General features: G+C 26.6%; 2 protein-coding genes across 2 annotated transcripts in view; both read left to right on the plus strand.

Annotated features, from left to right (window-relative positions):
- The window catches only part of LOC111630503 (dmX-like protein 2), a 190,820-nt gene that overhangs the window by 47,787 nt on the left and 129,937 nt on the right, over nucleotides 1-13,096 (plus strand). The window contains exons 14-16 of the mRNA XM_023374610.1: nucleotides 3,131-3,518; nucleotides 4,306-4,640; nucleotides 5,963-6,107. Coding sequence (XP_023230378.1) covers nucleotides 3,131-3,518; nucleotides 4,306-4,640; nucleotides 5,963-6,107 — 868 coding nt within the window. The remainder of the gene's footprint in view (nucleotides 1-3,130; nucleotides 3,519-4,305; nucleotides 4,641-5,962; nucleotides 6,108-13,096) is intronic.
- LOC111630502 (dmX-like protein 2) lies at nucleotides 8,031-11,029 on the plus strand. Its single transcript, XM_023374608.1, has 2 exons — nucleotides 8,031-8,207; nucleotides 10,827-11,029. The coding sequence occupies exons 1-2, from the start codon at nucleotides 8,088-8,090 to the stop codon at nucleotides 10,971-10,973; spliced, it is 267 nt and encodes an 88-aa protein (XP_023230376.1). The 5' UTR covers nucleotides 8,031-8,087; the 3' UTR covers nucleotides 10,974-11,029.

Consider the following 13,096-nt stretch of genomic DNA (forward strand, 5'->3'; position numbering starts at 1 on the left):
AGACAGCATTCAATTAATTGTCTGCATACACAATTAATAAAATTTTAATAATTTTACTATAACATACCAAACAAGTAGACTTCCATCAATTGGATGAATACTAAAAAGTATATCAGGATTTTGATGCCAATTTCTAATAAGCATATCAAATTTTCTTTCTAGTGTATCTCCTGAAGGAAGCTGAAAAGACAATATATAATTAATTTAACATCTATAACAAATTATTTAAACAACAAAAACAAACACAAATTAAAATTAAAATTCAAAAAGTATATCTAACATTACTCAATGATCTCACTTTCCAAAACCAAAACAAAACTACTATAAAACTGGCATTCCTTTCGATGTTACATGTTTTGATTTCTACTTGTTAATACAGTGGTGCCTTGTATAACGTATGCCTTGAATAACGGACTTTCTGTTTGGCCATTACGTGACTCAAGCAACGGACTGGCTGCGAACAATGGACNAATAATAATAATAATAATAAATAAATTACTATTATTGTTATTCTATATTTTATAAAAAAGAAAACCATTATAACACATTCATTTTATATATTTCAGCATATTTTGATAACGTTATATATAAAAATTCTGATATTACTTATTGTAAATTTTACATACCTGAGTAAAACTTGAATTTTCTCCAAATGTTAAATGCCATAAATTAAAACTACCATTATTATGTTTAGAAATCATACAAACAGTAGGTGTTGGTTGATTTTGAACAATTGAAACAGATGAAGATTTTACAATATCTTTTGAATCCATCTCAAAATCATTGCTTTCTTCATGTAATGTATGTTCAACAGAATTTGACTTTTCTGTATCTTTTGCACTTGAAGTTTTTGTAGGGCATAAATTTAATTTACAATGAGGAAGATAAATATGAATTTGATGTGACATTGTTGCTGCATCAAATAATGGTATAACATTTACTTTACGAAGAGAAAAATTAACTTGAGCTTGTCTAAAAGTTCCAGCATTATATTCATCTAAATAATATACAAACCTATAAAAAAAAATAAATATAACTTATATTGTGTAAAAATAAATAAAAATTATAAGTTATAATGCATTTTTTTAAAACCAATTTTAAAAAATTTGTAAATGTAATTTAAATTTAAAGATATAAGAAAAATGAGAAAAGATGAAGTAATTAAAAAAAATAATTATAAAAAATATAATAAAACATCAATATTCTAAATATACAAAGCAACAGTAATATAAATTTAAAACAAATATATAAAAAATTATTTTATACTTGTCTACCAGAGGAAAAAAAGAAATAAAATCACTATGGATAAATTATAAAGTTAGGCAAAATACAAAACAATAAGAAAAAAATAATGACATAATAAACTTACTTAGTTTTTTCTTAAAAACATAAATATTTACTGTATATGTTACTATTAAAAGGTTTTAAGCTGTATTCTAGCTTAGTATTTAAGCTAGAATACAGCTTAAAAACCTTTTAAATGTACTTTCTACAAAAATTTCTAATAATAAATGCAACAGGAAGAAACATAAAGAAATGTTATTACAGCATCAGAATATTATAGAAAATAATTCCATTAAATGAATACATATGACACACATTTTAAATTAATTTTAAGATAATTGTATAATTTGTATTTTAAAAAATGTATGAGTTTAAATATTCTAAAGACATTTATCTTTGAAACATCTTTTCATTAATGTATAAATTACAGAAGTATAAAGTGTCATACTTCATAAATACCAAAGTAAACGTGTTATACTACACAAACTATTCAAATATTTAATTAAAATTTAACATAATAACTAAATTATATTTATTAACAAATTTCTTTTAATGCCCTTTTAATGTCACAGAATTTTGATAAAAAGTATGTACATAGAAAGGAAATAAAAAGAAATACTAATATAAAAATTTTTACATCTTCCAATTAAAAGTCTGATTTCAAAATGTTTTGAAATTTTAGATTTAAATTGCTTTCAAATATTTGAAACCATTTCTAAAATATAAATTTATTTTGACATAAAACATGTTATAAAGAAATTATAACATGTCAATGCTTTTATATATATATATATATAAAAGCATTGACATGTTATAATTTCTTTATAACATGTTTTATGTCAAAATAAATTTATATTTTAGAAATGGTTTCAAATATTTGAAAGCAATTTAAATCTAAAATTTCAAAACATTTTGAAATCAGACTTTTAATTGGAAGATGTAAAAATTTTTATATTAGTATTTCTTTTTATTTCCTTTCTATGTACATACTTTTTATCAAAATTCTGTGACATTAAAAGGGCATTAAAAGAAATTTGTTAATAAATATAATTTAGTTATTATGTTAAATTTTAATTAAATATTTGAATAGTTTGTGTAGTATAACACGTTTACTTTGGTATTTATGAAGTATGACACTTTATACTTCTGTAATTTATACATTAATGAAAAGATGTTTCAAAGATAAATGTCTTTAGAATATTTAAACTCATACATTTTTTAAAATACAAATTATACAATTATCTTAAAATTAATTTAAAATGTGTGTCATATGTATTCATTTAATGGAATTATTTTCTATAATATTCTGATGCTGTAATAACATTTCTTTATGTTTCTTCCTGTTGCATTTATTATTAGAAATTTTTGTAGAAAGTACATTTAAAAGGTTTTTAAGCTGTATTCTAGCTTAAATACTAAGCTAGAATACAGCTTAAAACCTTTTAATAGTAACATATACAGTAAATATTTATGTTTTTAAGAAAAAACTAAGTAAGTTTATTATGTCATTATTTTTTTCTTATTGTTTTGTATTTTGCCTAACTTTATAATTTATCCATAGTGATTTTATTTCTTTTTTTCCTCTGGTAGACAAGTATAAAATAATTTTTTATATATTTGTTTTAAATTTATATTACTGTTGCTTTGTATATTTAGAATATTGATGTTTTATTATATTTTTTATAATTATTTTTTTTAATTACTTCATCTTTTCTCATTTTTCTTATATCTTTAAATTTAAATTACATTTACAAATTTTTTAAAATTGGTTTGAAAAAATGCATTATAACTTATAATTTTTATTTATTTTTACACAATATAAGTTATATTTATTTTTTTTTTATAGGTTTGTATATTATTTAGATGAATATAATGCTGGAACTTTTAGACAAGCTCAAGTTAATTTTTCTCTTCGTAAAGTAAATGTTATACCATTATTTGATGCAGCAACAATGTCACATCAAATTCATATTTATCTTCCTCATTGTAAATTAAATTTATGCCCTACAAAAACTTCAAGTGCAAAAGATACAGAAAAGTCAAATTCTGTTGAACATACATTACATGAAGAAAGCAATGATTTTGAGATGGATTCAAAAGATATTGTAAAATCTTCATCTGTTTCAATTGTTCAAAATCAACCAACACCTACTGTTTGTATGATTTCTAAACATAATAATGGTAGTTTTAATTTATGGCATTTAACATTTGGAGAAAATTCAAGTTTTACTCAGGTATGTAAAATTTACAATAAGTAATATCAGAATTTTTATATATAACGTTATCAAAATATGCTGAAATATATAAAATGAATGTGTTATAATGGTTTTCTTTTTTATAAAATATAGAATAACAATAATAGTAATTTATTTATTATTATTATTATTAATAAATATTAAAACACTAAATAACTTAAATGAAAGTTAAATAGCTTAAATATTAAAAAATAAAGATAAAATTTCATGCTAGAAAAAGAATGATATTGTTGATTATTTATAAAAATGAAAGAACATAGATCGAAATGTGACACAGTCTCATCATTTTGATGATTAGTTTTTCCTTTAATTCAGGATTATTGTTGTAATTCTTTAAAAAACTTTATTTTTGAATTTTCAGTTTTCATTTGTTAAATGGATAAAATATTGTAATACTCTCAAACAGTATTTTTGATCAGTTTTAATTTATTCATTCTAGCAATTGCTATAGATATTAACTTTTTTCATCATATGGTATAGTTTTATGCAAAATATAAACATGAATTACTGAAATTACTATGCTATAATTTTAATAATAATATATTCTACTATATTTAAAACTAGATGTTTTTAAATAAGTATATATATATATATAACTAGATTGTAATGATGTAATGATTGACTTCTACTTGAAAAGCCATATTTACACTAGAGTAAAATTAATTTAAGATATCAATGTTATTGAAGTTTAAATCAAATATTTAAAAGGTTTTATTTAGATTTTAAATAAATAAATATATATTAATATCTACATTTATTTTCTTAGGTATTGACAATTAGTCATGCAGCTAGAGTTTGTGGGCATCGCTTTCGAATTAATGATATCACCTGCCATCCTGTTTTGCCTTTACTTTTAACTACTTCACATCATAATCTACCTGGCCAAAGTTCTGTACCAGTTTCTCTTGAAAATCAACCAGCAGGTTCCTGTTGTTTCAGCAGCTCATTGCCAAGTGGTTTCTGTAGTGAATTAATTTTATGGAAAGTAGATGCAGTGGGTCCTCTCTCAAAATCTGGTGGAATCACTGAATTGGCTAGACTTAATTCTCCTAAAATATCTGCTTTTGCTAATGTGGCATGGATTCCTACCTTACTTCCTAGGTTTGTGCAATCATGTTGTTTATTTTTTAAATTTGATTGTATTATGAATTCAAATTTTAATTTTTAAGAATTTTGTGATTGGGGACTTAACACACTTCATAATTTTAAATATATAAAATTTGTTAAATGGTATTACTAAATACTTTAATTTTAATATTTTTGAACATCGCTAATTTTATTTATTTCAATGCTAATAACTTTAATTATAATTTTATTACACTATGACACTAATAAAACTATTATAATAAAATACTCCTTTAAATTGATTTTTTAATGTGTATTGTCCAAAATCCTTAAATTCAAAATATGACATGTTGTAATTTGTCAAAATAAGTAATTCTATCTAGTAAACAAAATGATTCCAACCAAATGAACAGTTTATTTATTAAAACATGTTCTTTAAAATTGAGTGAGAACCTTTTGTAATCAGTAAGAGCATGAGAAGCCATTACCCAGAAAGGCATTTTTAATTTGTAATAATCAAAAATTAGCAAAAAAAAAGATTTAAAAATGGGTATAAATGCACATCAATTGTAACCAATATATTCCTCAATAAATAGCCAAATGTTTACTTTAGGGATATGTGGAAGTTAAAAATCTGGAATGAAAAGTAGTATTTAAATCAGTAATAGTACCGATTAATAAATAAGCTTAAAAATATTTTGGCATAAGATATAGAACATAGATATAAATTTTTAAAAAATTAATGTGAAGATTGTAGTTATAACTGCAAGTTTAGATCTGACTGTAGTTGAAGAGTTATCATTAACTACATAATCTAATAAATTAAAGATGAAAGTTTGCTAAAACTTGGTTAAAATATATGAAGAAATGAAGATTAATTCTTAGGAATTATGAATGAATATTTTTTCAGTAAAATATAACTGGAAAAAAAACCAAAGGTAGAATGTAATGAATTGATTAAAAACATGAAATAATTAAAAATAGAAAAATCTTCTATTAGTTATATATCAATTTCTACCAAGTGTTTGATTTTGTGTATTTTAAAATTTTGAAGAATAATGTTTTACATTTCTGTTAAGTGTTAATAATGAATTGATAACATAATGTTGAATTCAATTGGAAATTATTAATGATGGATATTAAAAGTTAGATTGAAAACATTTAAATTATGTATATTTAATCTAACTGATAAGCAGGTAAATTGAACAACGATTTATCTTCTTGGAATAATTAAAATTCAAGATTATATCTGTATTACTCAAATAATTTCATATAAATATTTTAATATTGTAAATTATTCAATATTTTAAAAATTTTATGTCAAAATTTTATTGATTTTACTTAATTTTTTTATACAGTACAACATTAGGTGGAATTTCTAATTCTCCAAGTGCCTGTTTTGTAGCATCAGACGGCCATCAATTAAGAGTTTATCAAGCTGTTATTGATGCTAGAACTTTATTAGCTGAAATGTCATCTGCCAAAAGAAAAAAAACTGAATTTGTATGTTACAAATATGATTAATTTTTTACATTTTATTTAATTAGCAAAATTTTAATAATTTCATATTTTATTAGTGATATCAGCAATAAAATTTCATATATTGTTTTAAATGTAAAGTATTAAGTTAATTAATTTGAATATGTTATAAAAATGTTAAATATAATTGATTACTTTGCAATAGAATATAGTACATTTTATTGAAAAGTGGATTTTAATCAGAAATTTCAGGACATATTCTTTTGATATGATACGAGGTCTGTTCAAAACGTATTGGACTTTTATTGTTTCCTCGTAAATCAATGATGCGCGGGAGGCCTCTTTCGGTGGAGTTGTGGAGGGGACAGTCATGCATAGCCCTGAATTTTTTCCCGCCTGCAGGAAGCGTCAGTCATTGGCAGTCGGCCTGTAAGTGAGGATATGTAGTGAGCTCTTGTCAGATTCCACTAAGTTGGAAAATGACTGAACAATGTGAGCAGTGATATTACATCAAATTTTGCCAAAAACCTTGGCGATACCCAAGCGTAAACCATTTGCAAGATTCAGCAGGCTTTTGAGGACGATCCTCGAGGCCAAAAAAAGTGCAGCAGGTCCGCAGCAATATCAAGGTTATGTTGATAGTTTTTTCGACTCTCGTGGGGTGGTGTATTGTGAGTACGCACCACAAGGCCAAATCATTGCAAAGGAGTACTACCAGCAGGTCCTTCGTCATCTTTTCGATGCTGTGCAACGCAAACAGCCGGATCTGTGGTTGATCAAAACTTGGCAGCTCCATCCTGATAACACATCCGCCCATTCTGCACATCTGATTCAGGCTTTCGTCGCCAAACACAACACTCCTGTGGTTCGTCACGCTCTGTACTCTCCCCACATGGCTCTGTGTGACTTTTGGCTTTTTCCCAAGCTGAAAATGCCGCTAAAAGGAACCCAATTTTAGTTGAGAGAAGACATCGTGCGGAATGCGACAGACTTGCTGATGGCCATTCCAAAAGATGCATTCCAGCAGTGTTTCCAGCAATGGCAGGAACGCTGGGAGAAATGTATACACTACCAAGGAGACTACTTTGAATGGGATTAGGGTTTTGTACCTCAAAATCAATAAATGTATTTTTGCCGACCAAAGGTCTGATACTTTTTGAACAGCCCTCGTATGTTTCATTCAAGTAATTTTGCTTGTGAATATTCTGTGTAGTTTTCAATTGAAAATTATTTCCTTATTAATTAAAAAGTACATTTGTTTAATACTGACTTTTCAGTGAAACTTTTTATATAATGAAGCAAATACTGATGATCTTTCTGATACCATGATTTATTGCTTTAATTCTATAGATAAGTTATATATATGTTAAATACTTTATATTTCAGTTATCATTATTAATATAAAATACATTTAATAGTATGAATNATTTTAATTTTTCTTTTATGTAGAATTTCCATGCAGAAGCTAATCCATCCGCATCCCTGGCATTATACTAAATACACTGAAGCATCGTTGTTGCTTCAGTGTATTTAGTATATTTTATTTTGTTATTTATTTGTTACTTTATCTATTATTTTTGTTTTAAATTTGAATGTATAATCTTTGGACATTCCATTCTTACAATTATAAAATACATTAGAATTCAATTACACCTGAAGATGGCCTATTCTATGAGGCTGAAAATGTTAGTGTTTCATTAAATAAAAATTCTCAGCAATAGATGGTGTTTGATATTTTGTTAAGTGTTTAAAAACACTGAGTTTGATATTTACTTAGTAGGCACTAATGATGCTTTAGTAGTTTAAAAACTATGAAAGGATGTAAAAGATTATTGAAATCATATTATTATTGATACATTTCTTATTATAATATCTCTAAAATTAGATATTAAATTTGAATAATAATAATTTATTTTTATTGATTTTAAATACATGTTTGTAAGAAAGTTTAAAAATTCATTTTTAGATGTTAAACATATTTATTATAAAAACAATAAAAATAAAATGAAGAGTTCAAAATTAGACTGCCAAGAAAGTTTTGATGATGACATTAGTAAACAAAGTGGCTCCGGAGGATCATCATCAGCTTCACTTGCAACCGATGCTACTCAATCCAATATTCAGGTAGATTTGTATTTTTTATGTAACTTTTTAGATTTTAGTATTAATAATTTATAGTATTTTTTGGTTTAATGAAATCTTAATAAACTATTGAAATTATTATGTCTCAGTAAAATTGTGATAAAATTTCTAATTTTGCTTCATGTTGTTGAAATATTTACTCATTTTTTTTAACTTTATTGTAACATCATTCTTGATTTATTAACTTAGTCTAATCATAGCCACAATTTGACAGGTTGTCTGGTTTTAAATAAATTTAAAAATTTGATTTAGTATATATCTATCAGTAATTATTGGTAGAGATATACACTCTTTGGCAAAAGTAGTTAGATGCATCTAGTATGCACCAATACAGAATAGTCTGATTACTATAAAGCTCAGCATACATCTATGTCTTAGATAGGTATGGAAATGAATAGTTTTGGTCCAATTGCATGCCACATAATGTCATCAAATTACCTTAAGATTGTTATTTCACTATCCTATAAGAGGCTAGAAAGGCTTGCAGAGGCTCACTGTATTTGGCATTTTCTGTGTATTTTTGTTTAAAGATCTTTTAATGCCAGGCATGTCTATATGATACAGTTGAAGGCACTGTGCACATCTGACAGATGGAGAAATGCTGCTTCATCAGACTAAAGGAAATGGCATTGCCATTTTGCCATACTGGTTGCCATCTGGACTGTTCTCATCTAACTAGGAAGAGGTGTTGGAGGCAATGGATACTGAGGATGCACATGGTAGACAGGGTCTGGATGCACGAGACATACTATTAGGAGAGATGATCATCTGATTATGAGACAAGCACAAGCAGTTGCAATGGTGTTTTTGTCTGCTATCTGGAGATAGATGGAAGTATTGTTACAAAATCCTGTTTCTTCCTGTGCCATTGGCAGCTGACTAGCAGATGCAAATTTGTATGCATGGCAACTGCTACACATCTTATCATTAGTGTCCTAACATTATTAGTTTTGTTTACAGTGGTATTGTGATAGAGAAACATGAACTGCTGTGGACTAGCAGCATATTATTTTTAGCAATGAATCTCAGTTTTGTTTTGGAGTGGATGACTGTTATGTTAGTGTGTGAAGGGCCACTGGCAAGTGCTTCAATTTCACTTTTACTTATTGACTGGCACATTGCCCTTATTGTTGATATTACATTAGTAAAAATCAATTTTTTTGAACTAATAGTTTTATTTACAGTTTACTTTTAACAAAAAGAATAACTTCAGTGATCTTTTTTCAACTATAAACATTATACAGCATCAGATAATGTTATAGAAACATTAGGTTTTAATTAACATGATATTTGTTTACTTATGTTAATTATCTTATAATCATTACATGTATATTAATATAAATTCAATGTTTAAACTACAGTATTTATTGTGAAGATAAGATTGTTAATAAATTATATTACATGATTTCATTGATTCACTTCTAGATTTTAATTAAATCATTTTGTTGAATTATGTACAGTGGTGCCTCGTATAATGTACTTAATCCGTTCCAGGTGAACGTCTGTTAAGTGAAAAGTCCGTTATACGAAACACATTTTCCCACAGAAATACATGTTAAAACATATGATTCGTTCTGCAGCATAAAATAACCATACTGTACCATAAAAAAAATGAAAATGGAGCAGTCACCAATTATGCCGGGTATTCAGATGATGTGAGGAGGAGGTGGAGGAACACTTTCCTTACACATTTATAGATACAGATTTTTTACACATTGCAGCAAGTCTCTTTTTATTGTTTTTTAATCGGAGTCAGTTTCAAGAGAGGATACCGGAGTTTGCAGGGTCATCTCCTCTTGTTCTATCCTTTGTTTTTTGGCAGCTTGCTTCTTGAAAAACATGTCTAAGGTGGTCTGTTTCTCTCTCTTCTTCACCTGTCGGAAATGACGGGCAAAGGTGTCATTGTAGAGATCATTGATCCTGTTGGCCTCAGCTCTGTTTGGATAATGAGTGTTGGCAAACTCCTCAACCTCTCCCCATTTGACAAGGAAGTTTTTGTCAACTTTCACTCCTTCTGATGATGTCTTGCTTTGTTTCAATTGAAATCACCTTTCTGTTTTTTAGAAGCCATGATTTGCACAACACTTGAATAAATGTAAATACCCTGCACTGAGGTGATGTAAGTAATAAACAAGGGAGCAAGCCGAATCCCAACGAGAGCTCTGTACTTCAGATATAATAATATATTCTAATAATACTAATATATTATAAAAATAGCAGATTGTCATTGGCAATGGCAAAAGAGTGGAAACATCATTCGCACTTGTTCACAGAAAGATTGTTGTTTGCCTCATGTAACTGCTGAACAGAAAGTCCATTGTTCGCAGCCAGTCCGTTGCTTGAGTCACGTAATGGCCAAACAGAAAGTCCGTTATTCAAGGCATACGTTATACAAGGCACCACTGTATTAACAAGTAGAAATCAAAACATGTAACATCGAAAGGAATGCCAGTTTTATAGTAGTTTTGTTTTGGTTTTGGAAAGTGAGATCATTGAGTAATGTTAGATATACTTTTTGAATTTTAATTTTAATTTGTGTTTGTTTTTGTTGTTTAAATAATTTGTTATAGATGTTAAATTAATTATATATTGTCTTTTCAGCTTCCTTCAGGAGATACACTAGAAAGAAAATTTGATATGCTTATTAGAAATTGGCATCAAAATCCTGATATACTTTTTAGTATTCATCCAATTGATGGAAGTCTACTTGTTTGGTATGTTATAGTAAAATTATTAAAATTTTATTAATTGTGTATGCAGACAATTAATTGAATGCTGTCTAAAAGTGAAGAAATCTTTTATATAGACATATTTTCAGCATATAATGCATTTTTTCAACTTATATAAACCAAGGAAAAAGAACACGTATCAAAGATTTGGAATTTCAAAATGAAGAATTTGTTATTTTATGTAAGAATGTGGACAGTTTTAGTCGTGTATACACGCATGCAGTATTCTGTATACATAAGCAATATAAAAGTAAAAACAATAATGAAATTTAAACATCTTTCTTAGAAAAAGACATAACTTATAATTTCATTTATGCATTATAACATTTATATTCATAATAGTGCATAGTAACTTTATTAACATATTATTTAATTTGTTTATTTTATTAATTCATTTAATTCTACTTATTAACTTAACATGTGAAGAATTTTTATACTTTAATAAAATGGATATTAAATGTGAAAAAATAAATGCAATAACTTTGAAAGAAATTGCAATATTGCTAGATTGAAAGTATGGAGATATGCTAAATTATTTCTTAAACACTATGTTTGACAAAATCTCTTTAAATATTATTCTATTTATAATTTCTTATATATATAAGAAATTATAACATGTCAATGCTTTTATATATATATATATATAAAAGCATTGACATGTTATAATTTCTTATATATATAAGAAATTATAAATAGAATAATATTTAAAGAGATTTTGTCAAACATAGTGTTTAAGAAATAATTTAGCATATCTCCATACTTTCAATCTAGCAATATTGCAATTTCTTTCAAAGTTATTGCATTTATTTTTTCACATTTAATATCCATTTTATTAAAGTATAAAAATTCTTCACATGTTAAGTTAATAAGTAGAATTAAATGAATTAATAAAATAAACAAATTAAATAATATGTTAATAAAGTTACTATGCACTATTATGAATATAAATGTTATAATGCATAAATGAAATTATAAGTTATGTCTTTTTCTAAGAAAGATGTTTAAATTTCATTATTGTTTTTACTTTTATATTGCTTATGTATACAGAATACTGCATGCGTGTATACACGACTAAAACTGTCCACATTCTTACATAAAATAACAAATTCTTCATTTTGAAATTCCAAATCTTTGATACGTGTTCTTTTTCCTTGGTTTATATAAGTTGAAAAAATGCATTATATGCTGAAAATATGTCTATATAAAAGATTTCTTCACTTTTAGACAGCATTCAATTAATTGTCTGCATACACAATTAATAAAATTTTAATAATTTTACTATAACATACCAAACAAGTAGACTTCCATCAATTGGATGAATACTAAAAAGTATATCAGGATTTTGATGCCAATTTCTAATAAGCATATCAAATTTTCTTTCTAGTGTATCTCCTGAAGGAAGCTGAAAAGACAATATATAATTAATTTAACATCTATAACAAATTATTTAAACAACAAAAACAAACACAAATTAAAATTAAAATTCAAAAAGTATATCTAACATTACTCAATGATCTCACTTTCCAAAACCAAAACAAAACTACTATAAAACTGGCATTCCTTTCGATGTTACATGTTTTGATTTCTACTTGTTAATACAGTGGTGCCTTGTATAACGTATGCCTTGAATAACGGACTTTCTGTTTGGCCATTACGTGACTCAAGCAACGGACTGGCTGCGAACAATGGACTTTCTGTTCAGCAGTTACATGAGGCAAACAACAATCTTTCTGTGAACAAGTGCGAATGATGTTTCCACTCTTTTGCCATTGCCAATGACAATCTGCTATTTTTATAATATATTAGTATTATTAGAATATATTATTATATCTGAAGTACAGAGCTCTCGTTGGGATTCGGCTTGCTCCCTTGTTTATTACTTACATCACCTCAGTGCAGGGTATTTACATTTATTCAAGTGTTGTGCAAATCATGGCTTCTAAAAAACAAAAAGATGATTTCAATTGAAACAAAGCAAGACATCATCAGAAGGAGTGAAAGTTGACAAAAACTTCCTTGTCAAATGGGGAGAGGTTCAGGAGTTTACCAACACTCATTATTCAAACAGAGCCGAGGCCAACAGGATCAATGATCTCTACAATGACACCCTTGCCCATCATTTCCGACAGGTGTTGAAGAAGA

Source organism: Centruroides sculpturatus, unplaced genomic scaffold (assembly GCF_000671375.1).
Source record: "Centruroides sculpturatus isolate CEXI.00-Female unplaced genomic scaffold, Cexi_2.0 scaffold576, whole genome shotgun sequence".
Classification (NCBI taxonomy): domain Eukaryota; kingdom Metazoa; phylum Arthropoda; class Arachnida; order Scorpiones; family Buthidae; genus Centruroides; species Centruroides sculpturatus.